Raw genomic sequence first — 20,326 nt, 5'->3', positions numbered from 1 at the left:
TCTGGGCTCGCCCCACCCCCCGCAGAAGCAGCACCGCGCAGGCGTGTGCCTCAGCCACGCCCGTTTTCCTGATTGGCTCCCACCCGACCGTAGGAATACGCAGGCGCCTTCTAGGCGCGCCAGACCCTTCCACTCAAACACCGCCCTGAACATTAGCACCACGCAGGCGCTAAGTAACTCCTTTGGCAACTGCCCTCCCTCTTCTATGCGGCCCCTGGAGACACACCCCCCTGGGACTTAATGCGCAGGCGCCGCTCTACCCAACTTGCATTCGGCTGTCTCGTTACGCATGCCCGGGCGGCGGCGGCGGTCGGGTGCTCTACCGCCTTCCCCGCCGGAAGTTCGGCGGCCATCACCAAAGAGTGCAGGTTCGGCCAGCTAGCTAGAGGGGCTCGTTTCCGCCCGGCCCCCGGATGGTGGGCGGCCATCTTAGGTGCGCGCAATTAAAGGCTGTGGTGGGATTGGCTTCGTATCGTGGGCTCGTCCGCTGTTACCCACCTACCAGAGCCCTTCCCCGCGGGGCGGGACCTCGTAACGGCCAACTCCTTTCCAGGTGAAGGGCGCGGTACGTTGGAGCTTTGAGCAAGCCTCCTCGCTTCCTCCCACGGGATCCCGGGACAGGCCCTACGCCTTGGCTGATCAGCCCTAGGGTAGGCGACAGAGAATGGGAGGCCTCTTTACTTTTTCCCCCAGTTCCCCCCCGCAAAAGATGGGAGTGAGCCTTCTTGAGGGGCCGCCTTCTCTCTCACCCCTGCCCGCGCCTTGGCAGTACAGTCCGCCCGACCCGTACACTCTCTAGTTGGCGACTTAGCGGGACTGTGGCCAAGCCCCACCTTTTTGTCCCTGGGCCAGACCCAATGGGGAAGTACTTTTGTATCTTTCAGAGAAAAGACTGTCCTAAATCAGCTTTGCTCGGCGCGGGCGCGGGGAAAGGAGGAGGCGGGTCCTAGGTCTGCCTTTCTTCCGCTCCTGGGAAGCGCGAAATGCAATCGGGTCACGGCCGCGTCCGAACCAGGCATTATTCCTCCCCTCCTTGCCCAGAGGATTTTCGCCTTCCTTTTTAGAGAAGTCACATTCAGCGATAAACGGTGGGTGGAAAAGTTAGTACGTGGGTGGTCAGGGAAGTCTGAATGTAATATATTCGGGCTGCCTAAGCATGATTTCCTTTCCCCTTTTTATAGCTGAAGAAATAGCGACCCAGTATCATGGCTGGCAGCCCTAATGAAGATTCAGAAGGAAGCCGAGTGGGTAACAACTATTAACTTACTGGTGAACTGAAATTCAGAATGCTTGAGGTCAAAGCACAAACGCTTTTTAATTAAACTAGTAATTGAATTGTCTTTTTTTCTCTTCTGTTGATTTATTTTAGAAAGGCTGATACAATCTTAGGCAGAGCCCACTCATTACTTTACTTTGCACATGCTTTAATTCGCTTTAGATAACCTCTTAAATTCTGAAAATTTGTCTTTTAAATGAAGGAGGGATGGGGGGGAGAGGTAGTGGTTGTGGCGGGCACAATAAAGGAAAAGAAGTAGCTTAGTATTTTTCTATATCTAATAAATGTTTTCTTTCTCTTTGCACATTTTAGATTACTTATGTGAAAGGCGACCTTTTTGCATGTCCCAAAACAGACTCTTTAGTGCACTGTATCAGTGAGGACTGTCGAATGGGCGCTGGGATAGCTGTCCTCTTCAAGAAGAAATTTGGAGGGGTGCAGGAACTGTTAAATCAACGTGAGTTTTGGAAGCAGTTGAACTCACCTGCCCTGACTAGACCATCTTTTGATGCTCCTGTTAAGCTTAATAATTTAAACAAGATATATATGCACAGATGGGGTTCCTAACTACCGAGTCCTTTTAACACTGCAAGTTTTTCCTCTACAGAGTTTGGGTTGGCCCACGAAACCTGAGTTCCTGTAAAAGTTTTAAATGAAACTTTTTCATAAATAAACTTTTTCTCCCTCTTTCATAAATCTTTCTTAATATCACTCCATTTGTGTGAAACCTTCAACAACTCTGGCATGCTAAGCAAAGTCCACAGCTTTTAGCCTGGCATTCAGGATTTTCTGTTTGCCCATACTGTGCTTATACTTCAAAGAGTTTAGAACTTTTCCTTACAAACACTTACCTCACTTGCTCCCAGTGATTGTAAAGCAGAAATGTGTGCCAGAATCACAGGTGGAGCTTCTGAAACAGTTGCTTAGATCACAGTGCAGGCTTACTGAGTCAGTCTCCACTGGTGATTCCGCTCCCAGCCTAAAGAAAGCAACTTTTTACTGCTTTATGTTATATTTGTTTCAAAACACCACACATTCTTCTGACTGGAAACTGTTAAATAATTAAGAAGTTTTTAATATTAATACATCTATGTTCCCCATAATGCTTAACACATTAGCTGTTTATATGTAAAAAGATAATGATTAAATTATTAAATACACATTTGGCAAGTAAAAAATGCTGTACATTCTAAAACATTTCAAGGCAGTAGACATTAACATTTTTTAAGAGAATAGGAAAGGGTATTTGAAAATGCAGCAGGATTGAAGACGGAGTATGAGGAAAATGTGATTGAAAACATGATTTCTTAAAACAGGAAAACTGAAAGTTAAGGAATATGGTGTTTAGGAAGGCTGATAAGGATCAAAGGATTCTTCAGAGTTGAAAATTAATTCTAGTTCTGAAGTAGACTCAGATCTATAAAGATCTTTTAAAAATCTAAGAATGAAGATCAGTGTTTTGGTTTTTCTTTTTTACTACTAAATAACTGTTTTTCTTAGAGAAAAAGTCTGGAGAAGTGGCTGTTCTGAAGAGAGATGGACGATATATATATTACCTGGTAAGACGGGGCCAATTCGCAGTAAGTTTTAAGTATTAGCAAACAGATGGGCTGTGCTGCACTTGTGTTGATCACAGTGTTTCTTTATAGACAACAAAAAATGGTCAAATGCTGACCTCATGCTGCCTCAGACCCAGAGGTGGTGGCTTGTTTGGTGCACTGGGTTAGAAACATGAGGCTGCATTCCAACTTGCATGGGAAGAAGTAGTGATATTTACCAGAGACCTGTTACATGATGTGCGAAAGTTAGGGATGCTTCCCTTGCTTTAATTCCTTCATTGTCCTAGTGAAATAGAGACAATAAAGTCTCAAGAGACGGATTGCTCAAAAGAGTTTTTCTCTCATTCTTCGTTACCAAATGCAGTGCCAGGTAATACTCTGCTCCTCTCCTGCCTGCTTCCTCCATGTGGATTTCTTCCACTGTCCCAGTGGTCTTTGACCTGTGAAGGAGTGCACCCTCTTGGTGATGCTGCTGGATGAACTTAGAGCCAGCTCACTCCAAGCTTGATTAGGGTAGCACACAAAGTGGGGATGCTGTCCTTTAAGGCTACTGTGACTTTAAATCTTGTTTGGAATGCTACCAGTTTCTTTCTGTTCTTTTATAGGGAAATAAAAACCAAGCACTGTTTCTAAATAAATAAACCGAACAGGAAATTTTTAGGTGCTGTGGGTTCTTCCTTGTTACAGATACATAGCTTATCTCTTGGAAGTAGCACAGGAACTTTAACCTACCTGCTTAAAAACAATAGACAATAGGCACACCTGCTAATCTGGGTTTCTTAGGAAAAGAAAAGATGTGGCAGTGTCTGGGTCTCTGGTTCTATTGAGTGGATTCCCATAACTGGAAGAGACCATATGACATTTGTTATCTAGTCTATAAAAGTATACTTATTTTAATTACCACGATGTTGGGAGAACATGATGACGTTTCTTTGGCTCTCATTTTGGACTAATGGAAATTTGAATTTGTTCCTCACACTCAGATTACAAAGAAAAGGGCATCACACAAGCCAACTTATGAAAACTTGCGGAAGAGTTTAGAGGCCATGAAGTCCCACTGTCTGAGGAATGGAGTCACTGAACTCTCCATGCCGAGGCAAGGAAACCCGGGGCCCTGAGTGAAGACTTGACTGTGGGGCTTACTGTCCTACCCAGGACAAGTGATTGAAAAGCTTATCTTAACCCAAAATGTAGATTTAAAGGTGGACAGATCAAAACATTTAAAAATCATCAGTAAACCAGTTGTCAGATCTTTGCTCAAGGCATGCCCATCTTTTAGCTTGGGCTGAGTGAATCAGGATGATGAAAACACAGATCTTCCTCAGCCTGCCTAGTAGGGAGGAACCACTGTTCACCACTATTTGTTGAATTCTAGGCATTTTCTAGTACAGCTAAAGAATCAAGACTGAGCAATTGTGATTTTTCTCTGGGCCACTTCAGGTGTCCCAGACCTGTTCATTCTGTGTGAACAAAGTTGTAGCTTATCACTGCTTTGTAAACTGCGTGCTTATTTATGTTCAGCATGGATAGTGGCCAGAGGATATGTCGCTCATGTAACGACTTAGACCCTAGATATTGGGAACTTAAGGGACTGATGTTGGGGGTTCAGTATCCTCTTTGTTTCCTTTTCAGGAATAGGCTTGGGGTCCCTTCTCTTCCTGTCAGACTAGTTCTGAGTCAGTACTGACCATGCATGCAGGTTTATTCCAAGCTCCGAGTTAGAAATGTGGCTACTTGGTCCCTCGTCTTAAACTGGTCTGTAATATATTCACGACTTACGTACCAGAAACTGTTTTTTTTTTTTTAAATCACAGTTTTTTCAGGTACTTAACACATTAATATAAAATTATCAATTTTAAGCCTTTCTTTTTTTCCTGGGGATATTGAGGATTAGTAAAGTAACATCTTGGAAGAAAGGTAGTAAGAGTTTTGTGGGCTGATTGAGGTTTCTCACCAGGGTGTTGGGAAGATTGGAATACAATCAGCTTGGCATTTCCCAGTTATCTTCCTTAACATTCCGTTACCATAAGTGTATTTTTAAAATGGGCTTCCCTGGTGGTCGGTAAAGAATCTGTCTACAGTGTGGGAGACCCAGGTTCGATCCCTAGGTCAGGAAGATCCTCTGGAGAAGGGCATGGCAGCCCACTCCAATATTCTTACCTGGAGAATCCCCATGGACAGAGGAGCCTGGCAGGTTATAGTCCATGGGGTCACAAAGAGTCAAACACAACTGAGTGACTTAACACATTTTAAAAATACCAACCTTTTCCCATCTACCCACGGCTTGTTTTCACTAGTAGAAATAGTGAGTTCTTCTGTCTCGTGGCAGTTACACATTTCTAAATGTACCCTGAAGTAATTGGGAATTGGTACTTTATTTGGCAAAAGAGAAGTGACAGCTATTGGATGTTAGGGCTGTCAAGGAAACAGCCTTAGGTGACTCACAATAGGAATTAACTTCTAAACTCCCACCATGGTTGCCTATAGGTGTGAAACCAGATGTTATCTTTGGCTTTGGGTGGATGCAGCCTAGGGAAAGAGAGAAGGAGCCTTTTCCTCGATCACAACCAGTGGAGATGTTTTGTCTTTTTCAGGATTGGATGTGGTCTTGATCGTCTGCAATGGGAAAATGTATCCGCAATAATTGAGGAGGTCTTTGAGGCAACAGACATCAGAATTACTGTGTACACACTCTGAATAGAAGAGCATTTTGGATGTGTCTACCTTCTGCATCACCTGGGCTACAGGACTGCGCAAACTGACCTTAAAATGGTCAGAGGACCGTTTCTTGTGAAGTAGTCTGTGTCACAGGCCAGACCTGGGTTGCTGTATTCTCAGGATTGAATGGGACTCTGGAGGAGGGGTTGCTTGATGCTGGGAATTTTTCTTTTTCAGGATGGTAAGGGGAGGGACCAAATGTTGGGCCTAGGACCTCTTATTTTGCTGGGGATGCTATGTGATTTGTTTGGGTTGCCACTAGGTGGCAGCATTGCTTTTACTTCTCTGCTGTTTTAAGAGAAATTTCAGGAAGGATGACCGTTTTCAGTTAATTTTGCATCTTGTGTCATTTGTGCACTTACTTGGTATTATCCTTATGGCATCAAATTCATCCTAGGAGAGAATTATGGGTTTGATTTTTGTTTAAATTACAAAAGTTTTATGCTTACAAGGAATTTGTGGTGACAAAAATGGAAAACTAAAGATCTTTTGGGGGGGCGGGGTGCTCCAATGAGGTTCTGTGTACATGTCTGTGTTGATTTGTACTTGGCTAATGGCGGGTTCATGCGTCAGAGGGCCCAGTCGGAAGAGGGCCAGGTGAGAAGACATCAGAACGGGCAAGGACACTGGGGAGGCAGGCTTTCAGAGTCTCCTCCTAGCGAACGCTTCCTCTGTCCTGGCCACCATGTAGTTTCTGTGACTGCACCTGTCTGAATTCAGTCATAAAACATAGAACAACGTATGCGAAATACCTGGCAAGGTTCTTAGTGTGAACTAATGAATGACTCAATCCGCAGTTCTCAACAAAATGCATACAAATCTCTTTAAAATAAAGGTCCACTCCCTCCTAAATAGCAATTTAATTGGGGGGGGGGGGGGGGGAGTTGCCAGTTTTGTGTTTTTGAGCTCCAGAAGATTCTGATATCTGTCCAGCTGGGATGGAAAAGAGTAAATTTGTCCCCTTCTAAGCTCAGAGCAGCACTTTGTCCACTCTTGATTTTCATGGTGGAAGAATAAGCGCATGGATTTTAGCCAGTGGTTCAGTATCAGAGGTGTGGGGAAAACTAGGAGACTATTTCCACCCTCTGTTCTCTTACTGTGGTATTGAGATCAGATAGGCCTGCTATTGATTTTCTCCATAGAGTGAATTCTTGGTCTGTCATAGGACCTGCTGCTTTCCCAAGTGTAAAAGAATCGGATTTTAGAAGGGGCTTGTGGAAACACCAGGAGAGCACTGGTTAAATGTAATCTTTGTACTTTAGACTTGTGTTCTTATCACCTGGCAGCCTGATATGAGGCAGCAGTTTCAAAAAGTATTTGACTTCTGTATCTCTATGTGTAACAGACAAGTTCTTCATGTTGATGGGGTAGGGGCAGTGCTGGGAGCAAGTTCATTGTCAGACTTTTAGACTAAGGCTTTTCTTGTAGCTTTGTTTCTGTCCACAGACACACAGTGAGGTTGAAAGGGTAGAAAGAATGTACAAAAGTGAAAAGGAGAGTGGGGTGGTAAGAGGAAACTAGAAGTATTTCGCTTAACTCTGCAAATACATCTTACCACTGGGTCAAAACATTGGTTTTCCGGGCTTCTGCTACATTTTAATGGACTAGGGTTAATTTGTTTCATGGAGTATGAGCCTTGTTCACATTTCTATTAACAAAACCTAGTCTTGTGAAGGTCTGGCTGTAAGTGGAATTCCACAGGGATGTGATAAAGTGCCCTGTCATTTGCAGATAGTCTTGGGGTCAAATTCCGATGACTTATCAAACTTGAAGCCTGGGGAAAGGAGGCATGACCTGATAATCAGAATGGGCACATTATTCCTGGAAACCTAGTTAGAGTTTGGCGAACACCCAGAAATTCACATGTGAAATTTTGCTTCTACATAGGACTCAAACAAGCCTTTTAAGAAATGAGACTTTTGACACCATCCTGCCCTCGCCATCAAGTATGACGCACAGACTACCCCTACATTAAGTGTATCCAAACATTTAGATCCTACTTCTCGCCCTTTCCTCTTTAATCAGGGGGCTAATTGCTTATGGATTGGCAATTGGGATGTTTATATTCCTTAGGAACAGGTTTCCTGTGCCTTTTGTTTCATCCTCTGCATACTCTTTGTTTCAGAGGAGGGAAAAGACACTCATATACAAATAATCTTGAGACAGTATTTTCTGAAGGTCAAGACCAAGGTGTGAAGTCTGCATGGGAGTTGGTACATCCCGTGTAGCCCTGGCAAGTTCCGGTTTAAGATTCTTCCACTTTATATAATGTGGTTTGGTTCATAGCCTGGGACATCCCTGTTTCTGGGATTTGCTGTCTATAATTTCTAAATGTTATCATTCCTTAAAAAACCTGGTCACAGAAAGACCACGCCACCTCTTTTATTAATGTTGTTGTTTAAAAAAAAAAAAAATCCCAACTTAACATGAGATGCATTTCTAGACATGTTTCAAAGATCTGTTCAGACTTTGGGTCTGAGGCTCTTTGCCCCAAGCCCAATTGGGGGAATAATACGGACCTTCAGTCCCACAGAGCCTGGTGCCATTTCTCTTCACAGCTCACTTTCCTGTTTCCCAAGAGCAGCCTTAGAGAGAGAGACACAGCTTAAGTGATTTACAGCATAAGTGTTTTGAGTCCTCAGAAGGCCTTGGGCAGTAGGGTTGGTGGGTGTCGGATGTCGTTCAGCTCCAAGCGGTATTAAGAAGTCAGGCATGTCCCAGATGACCACGTGTCATTGCTGTCTCTTGGTGGCAGCAGGCAGACCTCTGTGAGAAAACAGAAAGCAATATTACTGAGAGCCCTGCTGGCCCCAAACAACGAAGAGTTTTCTTTTTGAGTTAGGGTTTCTTTGTGCCTTTCTCAATGAATGCCTGAATTTCTCCATAGCCACCTGTGGTTTCTGTTTTATTCAGGATTGGATTTGTTTCATTCATATTTTGGTGTGGTTCACACAGAGAGCCCCAGAAGAGATCTGCTTCAACTATGTTGCCGCTGCTGCTGTCAAGTCACTAAGTCGTGTCTGATTCTTTGCAGCTCCATGGACTAGACAGCTAGGGTGCTCTGTCCATGGGATTTCCCAGGCAAGAATCCTGGAGTGGGTTGCCATTTGCTTCTCCAGGGGATCTTCCCGACCCTGGGATTGAACCCATATCTCCTGCTTGGTGGGCGGTTTCTTTACCACTGAGCCACCTAGGAAGCCTAACTATGTTATCTTGCTTTAACTATATGGTTAAATCCTATTCTGTCATTTTTTCAAAAGATGGAAGAAGATATATGAGACACATTTCTTTAACAAATGCTCATTTCTTGAGAGTATTTTAATTAAGCAGAGTTCTTTGGGGCTTTTAGATTACAACTTGATTTCATGCCAGTTTTTTTTTTTAATTTGGTACATTTTAACCTCTCCCTTCAGGAATATGAGCAACCAAAATAGAGTACAGGGAAGCATGTTAATGGGTCCAGATAATACGATTATGTACACTAATGGAAAGAGACTTAGAATGTGGAACTTGTTCAATAATATTTTATTAAAAAATTGACTTAGAAGTGGACTTTTCTCTCAAACTGATTTATCTGTTTATTTGATTTAGATCAGCGTAAGAGGCAAGTCTCAATTATCCAAAGTTAAAAGCTTTTTAATTCTCCTTGAAATGCTTAATTTTTATAGCAGATTTAGCTATTTAATTATTTGACTTAATAGGTAAAACACACTCATCTCTGAGGTCTTGCTAGTTTGGCAGCTGGAAAAAGTGGCCTGTGACTACAAGATGTTTAAGAAGAAAGTATACTAGAGTTAAAATTAGGCTGCCAGTCATCATTCTACAGAATTTATGTAGGGTTTATGGGTGCTAGTTTCTACACTAATAAAATCTTCAAGGAGTTTTTGTATTTTCAGAGGTCACCTTTAGAAATCTGTATTACTACTCACCATCACTCTTGAGTGGTGTCTTATTTTAGGTGAGCAAGGTATCTCATAGCACTATCTGACCCTGGTCTCACTGAATTCAGTGAATAGGTCTTGCTTTTTTATAAGAAATGGCTGAGAACTGTGACTTGATGGATTGACCATTGCTCAGCTGGAGAACGATCCAAAACCCTGTGTGCATAGACCTGCCAACATCAGGCTCTGGAACATTGGTGTTTCCAGAACATGTCCATGAAGCAGCATCTCTTTAGAATATTAAGACTGAGAGGCACCAAAAACAAATTTAACATCCTGGAAGCATGCAGCTTTCATGTTTTACTAACCTGTGAGGTGTTACAGAATTAAAGTTGGATAAGAGGGTGTGAAGACCCTTTCTCTGGTAATGGAAAGTTTTGATCAGTAACTCAGGTCTTGTAAAGGGACTTAGTTATACATAGCACTTCTGTGGAAGCAAACTAGATCAGACCAAATTCAAAAAGAAACAGTAGGAGATCCTGTACCCTCTTTCCTGAGGGCAATTGGCCTGTTTCTCTAAAAGAGTCTGATTTACCCTCAGCAAGAGGTCGAATTGGCCTTAATTGTGTCCTAATTATTTGCTTAAGTAGCTAATCTTTATTTCCAATTCTCCTATCCCATCTTGATACCTGTTAGGAGGCTACTTCTGAGCTGTTGCCTAATTTGCAAACATCTTTTTAACCCTTGAAATATTGAAGTAAAGTCGCTCAGTCGTGTCTGACTCTTTGCGACCCCATGGACTGTAGGCTACCAGGCTTCTCCATCCATGGGATTTTCCAGGCAAGGGTACTGGAGTGGGTTGCCATTTCCTTTTCCAAAACGTTCCTTTATAGCAGAACTTGTTGCTTTATTATCCCCATTCCTGAATTCATCGTTTTTGTGCAAGTTCTGCTGAGGTCTTCTTAACAGAAGTGTTTTTGCTTTGTACGTTCACACAGCAATTCCTGGTCTCCCTCAAAGCAGAACCATTTGTTTGAAAACATGAATTTCTCAGCCTCCCTCGTCCCCACAAAGAGTTGAATACAAATCCATTCAAGGACATTCAAAATTACCAAAAATGAGGGGGAAAAAATGCACCTGTAGGAATGAAAAACCAGCATTAAAGGAAAAAATGGTAGGATTGTAGATGGGGTGGGGGCAGAATGTCTAGAACGTGTCTAGAGTCAGTAAGTTTGGACAGGTGGACATGGGGACTTGTTAGAGAACCGAAATATCTTTGCTGTTCAGTAACAGGTCCTTGCGGGCATCCCAGCTGGTGTAGTTGAAAAAAATCCACCTGCCAAATATAGGAGATGCAAGAGTCGTTGAGGGTTCGATCCCTGTGTTGGAAAGATCCCCTGGAATAGGAAATGGCAATCGGCTCCAGTATTTTTACCTGAAAATTCCATGCACAGAGGAGCCTGGTCCTGGGCTACAGTCCATCGGGTCGCAAAGAGTTGGACATGACAAAGCAACTGAGCGCGCTCACGTGTACACACACACATACACACACACACACGTGTGCGTGCACAACAGGTCTTTGTACCATCCTCATCTTACGAAAGTTATTCGGTCTCATCAAAGCTTCTGGATTTCTATCACCCTTGAGCACTCTAAGTTATGGAGAAAGTCAGTTTGATATAAAAGGGTAGGAGAGACAGGATTTAGGGAGAGGAATTTAGAGGAAAGAGAAAAGGCAGGATCTAAGAATGTTGTTACCACCAACCAGAAAAGAAGAGATGAAATCTTTTCAAAGGAAAATCAGAGAGACCACTCATTCCACCTGCCCTTCTATCCAAGTTGACAGTGAACAGACTCACGTGAGGCTGAACCTAGCTGCCTACTTCAGGATGTCTGCCAACTTCTCCTCGTAGTACAGGAAGTTCTCCTGAATGTCCTCCCAGGGCTCAAAGGCCTTGGATTCACCCTCTTCTTGCTCCACAAAATTCTGCCAGATGAACTCGAAGTCCTGGGGCTTCATGATTCGAAGTCTGCAGCCGGCCTCCTTCAGCTTCCTGAGAGCCTCCTGGACCTCGGGCTCCTCCCACATGAACAGCCGCCCCACCAGGATGAGCAGGCGCAGGTTCTTGGTCTTGTTGAGGGTCTTGACGATGCGGTCCGCGCAGGCCGCGCAGGGGCTGGAGGACACGTACCAGGTGACCAAGTAGCGCAGGGCGGGGTCGAAGGTCGGCATGATGCTGTTGAAGAAGGCTTCCTCCGCGTGGGCAGCAGCGTGCTCGTCCTCCAGGTACCCTCGAGAGGCCTGCACTTCGCCTCCCTTGCTCTGTGCTTCCACCACATAGCAGAGGAAGGTCTTGTTCCTCCCAGAGCTGTACTCCACGTTCCGGAACTGAAACTTAAAGTAGTGGGCAGGTAGTCGCTCCCTATGGGTCAAGGAGACAAAAGCACAGGGAAGGAGATCGGGTGATGAGTTCTTATTCTAGGACTCGCCTGGAGTAGGTGGCTTTCCAAGATCAATTCCCCCGGGGACAGATTCATTCTGTCTACTGAGATAAGCCTTGCCTATATGCTAACGGTGGTGACAAAGGCATGAAGGAATTCAAACGGTGTATCTAAAGGAGAGGAGACAATATGGAGTGAGGTGTGCATCCTGGACGCCACATTAGCACAGATCTTCAAACACTCCTTCACTCCCAACACATGGCACACGCTCAGATTTCTAAATCAGTGACTCTTTAACCTGACTGTACATTAGAATCCACTGGAGAAGCTACAAATGTCCCTGCTGGCGCCCTACACCAAGTAAATCAGAACATTTGGAGGAGGCCTGGGGATCGGTATTAAAAAAAAAATGCTCCAGATGATTCAAATAAGTAGCCAGGTTTGAAAAGCAGTGCCCAAATAGTATTACAAAGTAGCAAGCATGTAAAAATTCTTATGACAGAGCAAGGCAAAGCTTGTGCAGAATACTTCACGCTTTCATAATCTCTCCTTGTCACTCAGATATTGCATCTTGGGTACTGCTGGTGCTCTGCTGCTAAGTTGCGTCAGTTGTGTCAGACTCTGTGCAACCGCATAGATGGCAGCCCACCAGGCTTCGCCGTCCCTGGGATTGTCCAGGCAAGAACACTGGAGTGGGTTGCCATTTCCTTCTCCAATGCATGAAAGTGGAAAGTGAAAGTGAAGTTGCTCAGTCATGTCTGACTCAGCAACCCCATGGACTGCAGCCCACCAGGCTCCTCCGTCCATGGGATTCTCCAGGCAAGAGTACTGGAGTGGGCATCTTAGGTAAGGGGTGGCCTAAAACGTGCAGTCCCAGGCTCTCCCAAGGACTTTCTCATGTCATCTTTTCCCTCAGGTGAAAGAATGGTTGTCATGTAAGTATCCAAGAAGGTTTATTTTTGAAGTTAGGCTACCTCAGGGTACTTTGATATCAATTAACTTGTGTGGTATTGACACATTTCAAAACTGTAAAAGACTTAGCCTCTGTCCTTTAGATGCTTATAATCTACCAGCTAGATTCTGGCTGGAAAGAAAAGATGTAAATAAGACAGCTGAGAACAGTAGAAGACGACTGGAAATGACGAGGTGGAGTAAGGACCCATGGTGAAGTTTCTTGAAAGTTTAGCCTTGACTCAGGAGTCAATAGAGTATTGTTACAGGTTCCTGAGGAAAGAAAAGTATAATGAAACAGATCCACGGAAGAGTTACGGGGGTGACTTTAGGCAGAGAGAGCGAAGCTGGGGAAAAGTCTGACATTTGGGAAGCCCAGTTGGTGTCTTGGGACACCAGACTTGGTGATGAATATGTCCAGTGGCTTCCAGGGGAGGTGGTGGATTAGGAAATGAAAGCAGCAGAAAAAGGCCAGGTGTTTCAAAAAGTTTGGTAGGAATAAGGTAAGAGAAAAGAGAAACTAAAGAAGCAAGCATCAGTGTTGAAGATTGTCTTGTTTGTATGGGCATGTTTTTCTAAAATAGGGAATATTTGTGCAGGTTTGAAGGCCAAGGAGAATGAAGAGGCTGTAAGAAGAGAGACTGAAAAGGTCAGAAGGAGAGGAGGGGATGAGTACCAGCTGAAGAGGCTGAATGTTTTCTTTTTAAAAATGTAATCTCAGATCTCCTTGGTGGTCTAGTGGTTAAGAATCAGCCTGCCGATGCAGAGGACACACATTCGATCCCTGCTCCAGGAAGATTCCGCATGCCGAGGGGCAACTAAGCCCTCATGATGCGACTACTGTGCCCCGCCCCCTAGATCCTGTGCTCCACAAGAAGAGCCTCCGAAAGGAGAAGATCCCGCTTGCCACAACTAGAGAAAGCCCACGTGCATCGATGAAGCCCAGTGCAGACAAAAATAAAACAAAAAAACTTTAAAAAATGTGATCTCTGTGGTTGCCCCAGAAAATCCCCAACTAGTAGCTCTTCTCTTTCTTCTCTATACCCCTTCCCTCCCGCCAGAGAGGTCACCCAACTCCCTGGGCTGCAGGGGGATCCCTGGTATCCCAGGGCCTTGGCTTCTTAGGGATAAGTAGCAGGTGCCAAAGAGCTGAGTAAACTTGAGTCGTCCCCTTCCGCATCACCAAATTTTCTCCACCCAGGTTTCCATGTCCCTTTGCTGTCAGGTTAAGTTTCCACTGTGGAGATGGATGTGTTTGGGGCCCCAGCCCTGGGATTCCTTCGAGTACTATCTTTAGCTCTCTAAGTCCCTCTGTCCCTGGTTGAATGTGTTTATTATTTACTTAACATTTGGGGAGAAAGGATGGCCTGATGATTCACCTCTCCTCTTTCAGTCCCTGCTGGGAAGTCACTTACACTGAACTCTCCCCCATTAAACACACCCCAGAAGACCACTCCTCAACTCAGCCAGTTGCTAAATGATCCTTTCACTTCCTAGAGTGGCTTTTTTCCCTCCCGAGAAGCACGGAGCCTACCCTTCTTGCTGAAACCTTTTTTTTTCCCCTCTCTGATCAGTGCCAGACCACCCCCAATCCCAGCACCCTGCCCTCCCAACCATCCCCAAGTCCAATCAAGAGCCACCTGTAGGATGGATTTGCAGTAAAGTTTTTGGAAGGATTCATAGCTGCTTGGTTGGCTTGGGGGCTTCAGCAGTAGCTTCCTATGTGGTCCCTCAGGTTTCCTTTCTGAAACTGAAAAGTATTGCTCCAACTTTGCCAAGTACAGCCCAACCCAGAAGACATGTGTGGCCCAGTGTGAGGTTGCATGTTGGCTGGATGGTCTACAACTGATGCTTCTCTCAGTCTGTCCTCTTCTTCTTTAGGCAAGAGGAAAGGACCCAGAGAAACAGGAAGCCCAATGGAGAGGAGGAACGTTCACCTCTCCATAAATATCGGTTTCCATCCCCTGGGGCCAGCAGCCTCACAGTCTGCCCTATCCCTCAGCAGGGCCTTCTGGACCTGGTACCTCAGAAAGGGAAGTGCATTCAAGGGGCAAAGGAAAGTCATGGAAGGTCTGGGCTCCCAGTCTTTCTCTGGGTTTGCTCAGAGACTGAGCCTGCTGGGCTTCTCAGTGGGATTCTTGGTCTTTCTAGAAGGAGCATACAGGTTGAATGAGGTTCTTTGTGGTTCTCACAGACTGAAACAGCCAGGTCCTGGAGGGCCACCAGGAGAACAGAGGTGGCCTGAAATTTATCCAGAAAGCTAGCCAACGTGGTCATCTTGGGTCATTCTATAGAATCACGAAGTAAGTCAACACTATTATGCCCACTCGGCTTCCCTGGTGGCTCAATAGTAAAGAATCCACTGCCAATGCAGGAGACCGGGGTTTGATCCCTGGGTTGGGAAGATCCCCTGGAGAAGGAAATGGCAACCCACTCCAGTATTCTTGCCTGGAAAAGCGATGGACAGGGGAGCTTGGCGGGCTGCAGTCCGTGGGGTTGCAAAAGAGTCGGACATGAAAGAGCGACTAAATAACATTATGCCCACTAGTGGAAAGACAGAAATAGTGACAGTGATTTTGTAGATAATCACACACATCTTTTATTTTCTCGTAGAATGACATGCTCCAGTACCATATTTACGTATAGCCCTTTGCTCTCAACCCCAGCAGATATTTTCCTGCTTAAGTGTGAGTGTGTGTGTATGTCTGTGTGTGTTTGAGTGTGTGTATGTGAGTGTATGTTGGAGTGGTGGCCAGGAGAGAGATGCTGATGATAGATTTTTTTCACCTGGACCCAGTCCCTTCTTCAAGCACAGAAACCAACAGCATAACTCCTACCCCCTCCTGCCAACTTCGGCACCTCCTTAGGAACCATTTCCTCATACGTTCTGCAAACAAGGCCATTCACACTTCATCTCCTTAGACCTGGGTTTCTGGACATTGTAGTTCTCTAGGCAGGAAACCAAGAATCCTTATATCTAGAAAAAGAGGGACAACTCTCTGCTTGATGGAGGGAGAAGAGATGTGACTCAATGTAATGTGTGTGTGTGTGTGTGTGTGTGTATTTCTTTTCCCCCCTCACTTTCACATTAAAAAATATTTGCATTTCCTAAGCATAAATCTAGACAGTGAAGGCAAGCAACTTGGAGGGCAGTGGAAACTTGTCTGAGATTAGACATTTGTCCCCCAAATAATCCATGGAGCAGAAAACCTACTCAAAGGTAATTGAGTGATGACTCATTTCCGCTTTGCTCACTAGACCTTTTCATGACCTACTTGAAAGAGGCAGAATTGCCAGTCTGAGTTTCCTTTCCTGTTTCTCAGACCACTTTTCGAAGTGGATGCTACATAGTGGGCATCGTTAGAAGGAGGAATATGGGGAAACAGTTCTAACAGCCAAACTTCCTAGAGCTAAGAAGGTGTTTGATTGGGCTGCTGGCTCCTGACTGGCGGTTCTGGATGGGATTCCGCAAGCCCTGGGCCCGCTCTGTTTCTCGGGGGAACACCATCCTTCACATAAGCTTCCACCTTCCCCTGATCCTTAGAGACCAGAGTCAGTGACCATCTTCTGTCCTTTATGAAACAAGCCTTCGCAACCTGCTCAGGAGTCCAGGTGAGGGGCAAGCAGCCACGGCATTAATAGTCGCGTTGAAGGCCGCGGACTCCTGGCCCAGCCCTTCTCTGAACCCTGCTTCTCCTCTGTCTCCTCATATGGGTGGAGTAAACTACTGGTGGCTAAAGAAGTGGTTGAAAGGAGACTCACTGCCTGTGCCATTTATCTCTGTTCCAGAATAACCCCTTTGATAGCAGGTTCGGCTTCATGTAAAATCATACACAACGTAACTAGAGATAAAGACAAACACACAGCAAGGGTTGCTGCCAGGCAGAGCTGCAGTTGGGATGGAGGGATGGGGAGTCAGCCCATTTTGGTGCCCAGAGCTTCCCTCAAGCAAGCTGAGTTCAGAAGCAAGCGAGAACCAGAGGAATTCTCTTGTGAGCCTAGTGCTGCTGGATCTTTGTATATATATTAATAACATATCCAGAACTTCTCCCATCAAGAAGCCCTCCCTGATTGTTAAGGAGTTTGGGGTCGATGTGTACACAATGCTATATTTAAAGTGGACCAAGGACCTACAGTATAGCACAGGGAACGCTGCTCAGTGTTATGTGGCAGCCTGGATGGGAGTGGGGTTAAGGGACCACAGATGCACGTGTATGTATGGTTGAGTCCCTTTGCCGTCCACCTGAAACTATCACACCATCGTTAATCAGTTATGAGGTGACAGTCGTTCAGTTGTGTCCGACTTTTTGCAATCCATGGACTGTAGCCCACCAGGCTCCTCTGTCCATGAAATTTTCCAGGCAAGAATACTAGAATGGGTTGCCATTCCCTTCTGCAGGGGGATCATTCTGACTCAGGGGTTGAACCTGGGTCTCCTGCATTGCAGGCAGAGTCTTTACCATCTGAACCACAGGGGAAGTCCTCCAATATAAAACAAAAAGTTACAAAAAGTAGCCCTCTCCCCATTAATTCCCTACCCGGATGTCTGACAGAGAGCCTACCACACAATAGGCACTCAATCATGAGTTCACTCATTTATTCAACAAATAATTATTGAGCACCAGTTAGGAGCTGGGTACCACTCTTGGTGCTGGGGAAAAAACACCTAAAAGGCAGAATCCTTGTCATCATGGAGATTAAATACTTCTGGGGAAAACAGGCAGTGAATAAAATGACTCCTATTCAGAAACTGTTTGTTGAATTTGCATAAAAGATTTCTCTTTATGGCTTTTTCTGGATGCAGTGTGGTGATTTGGAGTCAGCCAGTCTTGGGATTCACACCCTACTCCATCCACTTCGTGGATGCGTTCTTAGTCGCTCTGTCGTGTCCGACTCTTTGCGACCCTATAAACTGTAGCCTTGCAGGCTTCTCAGTCAATGGGGATTCTCCAGGCAAGAACACTGGAGTGGGTTGCCATGCCCTCCTCCAGGGGATCTTCTCAACCCAGGGATTGAACCCAAATCTCTTGCATCTCCTGCATTGGCAGGCGGGTTCTTTACCATTAGCGCCATCTGGGAAACCTGATTTCATCCACTAGCTTTGGGCAAATTATTTCTCCAAGGCTTGGTTTCCTCATCCAAAAGACAGATTGAGTAATCTAACCTCTCTTTGGACAATGGTCGACTTTCAAAAATTAAACCTGGTACTGATGGACGGTGCCTTCTCTGGGCCTCAGGTGCTTACCCTTTTAAGCACATCCATCCTCTGCTCTTCCATTCCTATTCAGAGGGCTCTCCCTTTCAGTGCCTTTTTTTTTGGTAAAAGCCGTGATTTCTAACATTTGCTGCTTTCCCATCTACACACTCACTATGGAGATTTCAAGAAACCAACAGGAAGTCAGTGAACACAGACGTGGTAAGAGATGCATCCAATGGATTCTCAGCTGAGAGGCGTGAACAGGCCTGGGCACACCACTGCTACTATAGACCTTTTGCTAGCATTTTCTAACACATCATTTTTAATGTTCTTAAGTCTGCTTTCTTTTTTTTTTTTTTCCTGACTGTGTCACGCAGCCTGTAGGATCTTAGTTCCCTGACCATGGATTAAACCTGGGCCCTTGGGAGGGAAAGCGCCCAGCCCTAACCCCTGGACCACTAGGGAATTCCCTGCTTTCTATCCCGAGTGCCCTATTCAAACCAGAATCACGACAAGTGGGCACGTTTCTCCTCATTCGTACCTGGTAGTCCCCCTTCCTTCAGACTGTTTGCTCAAAAGCCGTCTGCTGCTCTAGTCTGGGGCCCTGTTCCAAGGAGCAACGTGATGAGACCCTCCCTCGGGGAGGCCAGGCTCTGCTGGCCCTTTGACGCCAGGACACCTGGAGAGCGGAGGAGAGGAAAGCTTTCCCTGGGCCTGTCCCCTCACAGACACAGCCGCACCTCGAGGCTATTTTAAGTTGTCTGTTTACCCGCAGGGGCCCAGGAGACAGATCTCCACAGCTGTTCCTTGTGGCCGGGAAATACGACCAGCTCCCCCTCCCTCCTAAACTGTTCTCAGAGCGTCCGGAAACTGGCCCTCCTGTGCCTTATTGGGGAGCCTTGGCTCAGGGAAGCCTTTGCACCCCACCACCTGGAGGATGGAGACAGGTGGGAGCCCTGTTTGGGAGACCAGTGAGACGGACGCTAGGCTGGAGTCAGAAAGCATGCCTCTTACTGGTTCTGTGGCCTGGGAGCGTGACTGGACCTCCCTGACTCTCTTTCCCCATCTGTGTGGGGTGTGGCGGTGATATAGCTCCTCTCTCAGCCTCATGGTGAGGCTGGAATGAGCTCAGTCGTGTGAAAGTATGCCGGCATCACAAAGCTCCGGACGCGTGTCCGTGACATCAGAGGATTTAATCTTTCAAAACCCACCACCCTGAGCCCCCAAAGCATGTTCAACCCAGCAAACATTCTAATTCTCTTCTGAACTGACCCTGCCTGTGTGTCGGGGAGATTACACAGCACAAGTGGGTGTGCCTGTGTGTGAGAGGGAGACCAAGGCCAGCATGCGCCGGCGTTCTTAGCTGTTAGAAAAAGGATCTCTTTCCATAAAAAGCCACTGGAACGGAGGACTCTCCCAGCCTGGCAGCCCTAGGCTCTCCCTGTGTCTATATTAATCTGTGCCCTGTTGCTCCTTTAATCCTGGGATGAGGCTGACGTTACTTGGTTGGCCACGGACAAGTGCAAGTTCAGGGGCTCTACCCTGAAGCCTTGCCTCAAGAACTAGGATACGTTTCCTTCAGGTTCTCTTAGAAACCGGAAAATGTCTCAGCCAGAAGGAACCTTGGGAATCAACTAACACAACTTCCTAAGGTTACAAATGAAAAAATTGCAGCCAGGCCAGGACTGGAAAAAAACACTTGCCCAGCTTCAAACAGCAAGTCCCAATCACCTCCCAGGGTTCTTTCTGCCCTTGAAGGCATCATGCCTCCATTCTTCCTGGAATTTCTCTTCTTGCGGCCCCTCCGCTGCCTGTGGGCATTGCTGGAGACTCCCAAGAAGGAATCCTTACACCCCCACATACTCAGTCCCTGGGTGGGGAAGATCCCCTGGAGGAGGAAATGGCAACCCACTCCAGTCTTCTTGCCTGGAGAATCCCATGGACAGAGGAGCCTGGGCGGGCTACAGTCCATGGGGTCGCAAAGACTCGGACATGACTTCATGACTAAACAACAACAAATTCCCTTCTTATTCTTCATTTAGGAATTTAGCAGAATCTTCTGCCAAAGGGACAGAGAGAGAAGAGGAGGATGACTGCCTTGTTTTATTCCTGGAGGTGGCATAATCTAGCCACGACAGGGGGACCCTGTTTGGAGCCTCAGCATTCTCTGCTCTAGATCCTGCTTCCTCCAGGCTGTGGTGGAGGGTGAAGGAACCCCTCCTCTGTCCAGAAGCCCCGGCCCTAGCCTGTGTTACCTGGCCTGTAACCTCTCTTTTTCCCTCGGGGTGGATGTGAATCTCAG

At 45.9% G+C, this 20,326-nt stretch overlaps 2 protein-coding genes across 14 annotated transcripts; one reads left to right on the top strand and one right to left on the bottom strand.

Moving 5' to 3' along the window:
• Positions 1-134: 134 nt before the first annotated feature.
• OARD1 (O-acyl-ADP-ribose deacylase 1) lies at positions 135-9,105 on the top strand. Of its 13 annotated transcripts, none has more exons than XM_061146644.1 (7): positions 136-368; positions 554-650; positions 1,182-1,244; positions 1,589-1,733; positions 2,777-2,835; positions 3,819-3,931; positions 5,430-9,105. In XM_061146644.1, the coding sequence occupies exons 3-7, from the start codon at positions 1,206-1,208 to the stop codon at positions 5,530-5,532; spliced, it is 459 nt and encodes a 152-aa protein (XP_061002627.1). In that variant the 5' UTR covers positions 136-368; positions 554-650; positions 1,182-1,205; the 3' UTR covers positions 5,533-9,105. The 13 variants fall into 13 exon arrangements, with proteins under 13 accessions (XP_061002630.1, XP_061002631.1, XP_061002627.1 ...); XM_061146643.1 differs by having other exon boundaries at positions 136-433; XM_061146647.1 differs by lacking the exon at positions 554-650 and having other exon boundaries at positions 135-368.
• A 132-nt stretch (positions 9,106-9,237) lies between these two features.
• Positions 9,238-18,105, bottom strand: APOBEC2 (apolipoprotein B mRNA editing enzyme catalytic subunit 2). The gene is made up of 2 exons (XM_061146239.1): positions 18,073-18,105; positions 9,238-11,913 (listed from the first exon to the last, which is right to left on the bottom strand). Exons 1-2 carry the CDS (start codon positions 18,103-18,105, stop codon positions 11,314-11,316), a joined length of 633 nt encoding a protein of 210 aa, XP_061002222.1. The 3' UTR covers positions 9,238-11,313.
• Positions 18,106-20,326: the final 2,221 nt, after the last annotated feature.

Source organism: Dama dama, chromosome 7 (assembly GCF_033118175.1).
Source record: "Dama dama isolate Ldn47 chromosome 7, ASM3311817v1, whole genome shotgun sequence".
Classification (NCBI taxonomy): domain Eukaryota; kingdom Metazoa; phylum Chordata; class Mammalia; order Artiodactyla; family Cervidae; genus Dama; species Dama dama.
Note: the sequence above shows the minus strand (reverse complement) of the source record. Positions and strands in the feature narration are given on the sequence as shown.

Bases quoted from the DNA above. Each gene is read 5' to 3' on its own strand.
- OARD1 (XM_061146647.1), top strand. From the start codon at position 1,206: ATGGCTGGCAGCCCTAATGAAGATTCAGAAGGAAGCCGA. The intron at 1,245-1,588 runs GTGGGTAACAAC...TGCACATTTTAG, and splicing joins AAGATTCAGAAGGAAGCCGA to ATTACTTATGTGAAAGGCGA. The intron at 3,932-5,429 runs GCAAGGAAACCC...TGTCTTTTTCAG, and splicing joins ACTGAACTCTCCATGCCGAG to GATTGGATGTGGTCTTGATC.
- APOBEC2 (XM_061146239.1), bottom strand. From the start codon at position 18,105: ATGGAAGAGCAGAGGATGGATGTGCTTAAAAGG. The intron at 11,914-18,072 runs GTAAGCACCTGA...GGCGAGTCCTAG, and splicing joins GGATGGATGTGCTTAAAAGG to AATAAGAACTCATCACCCGA.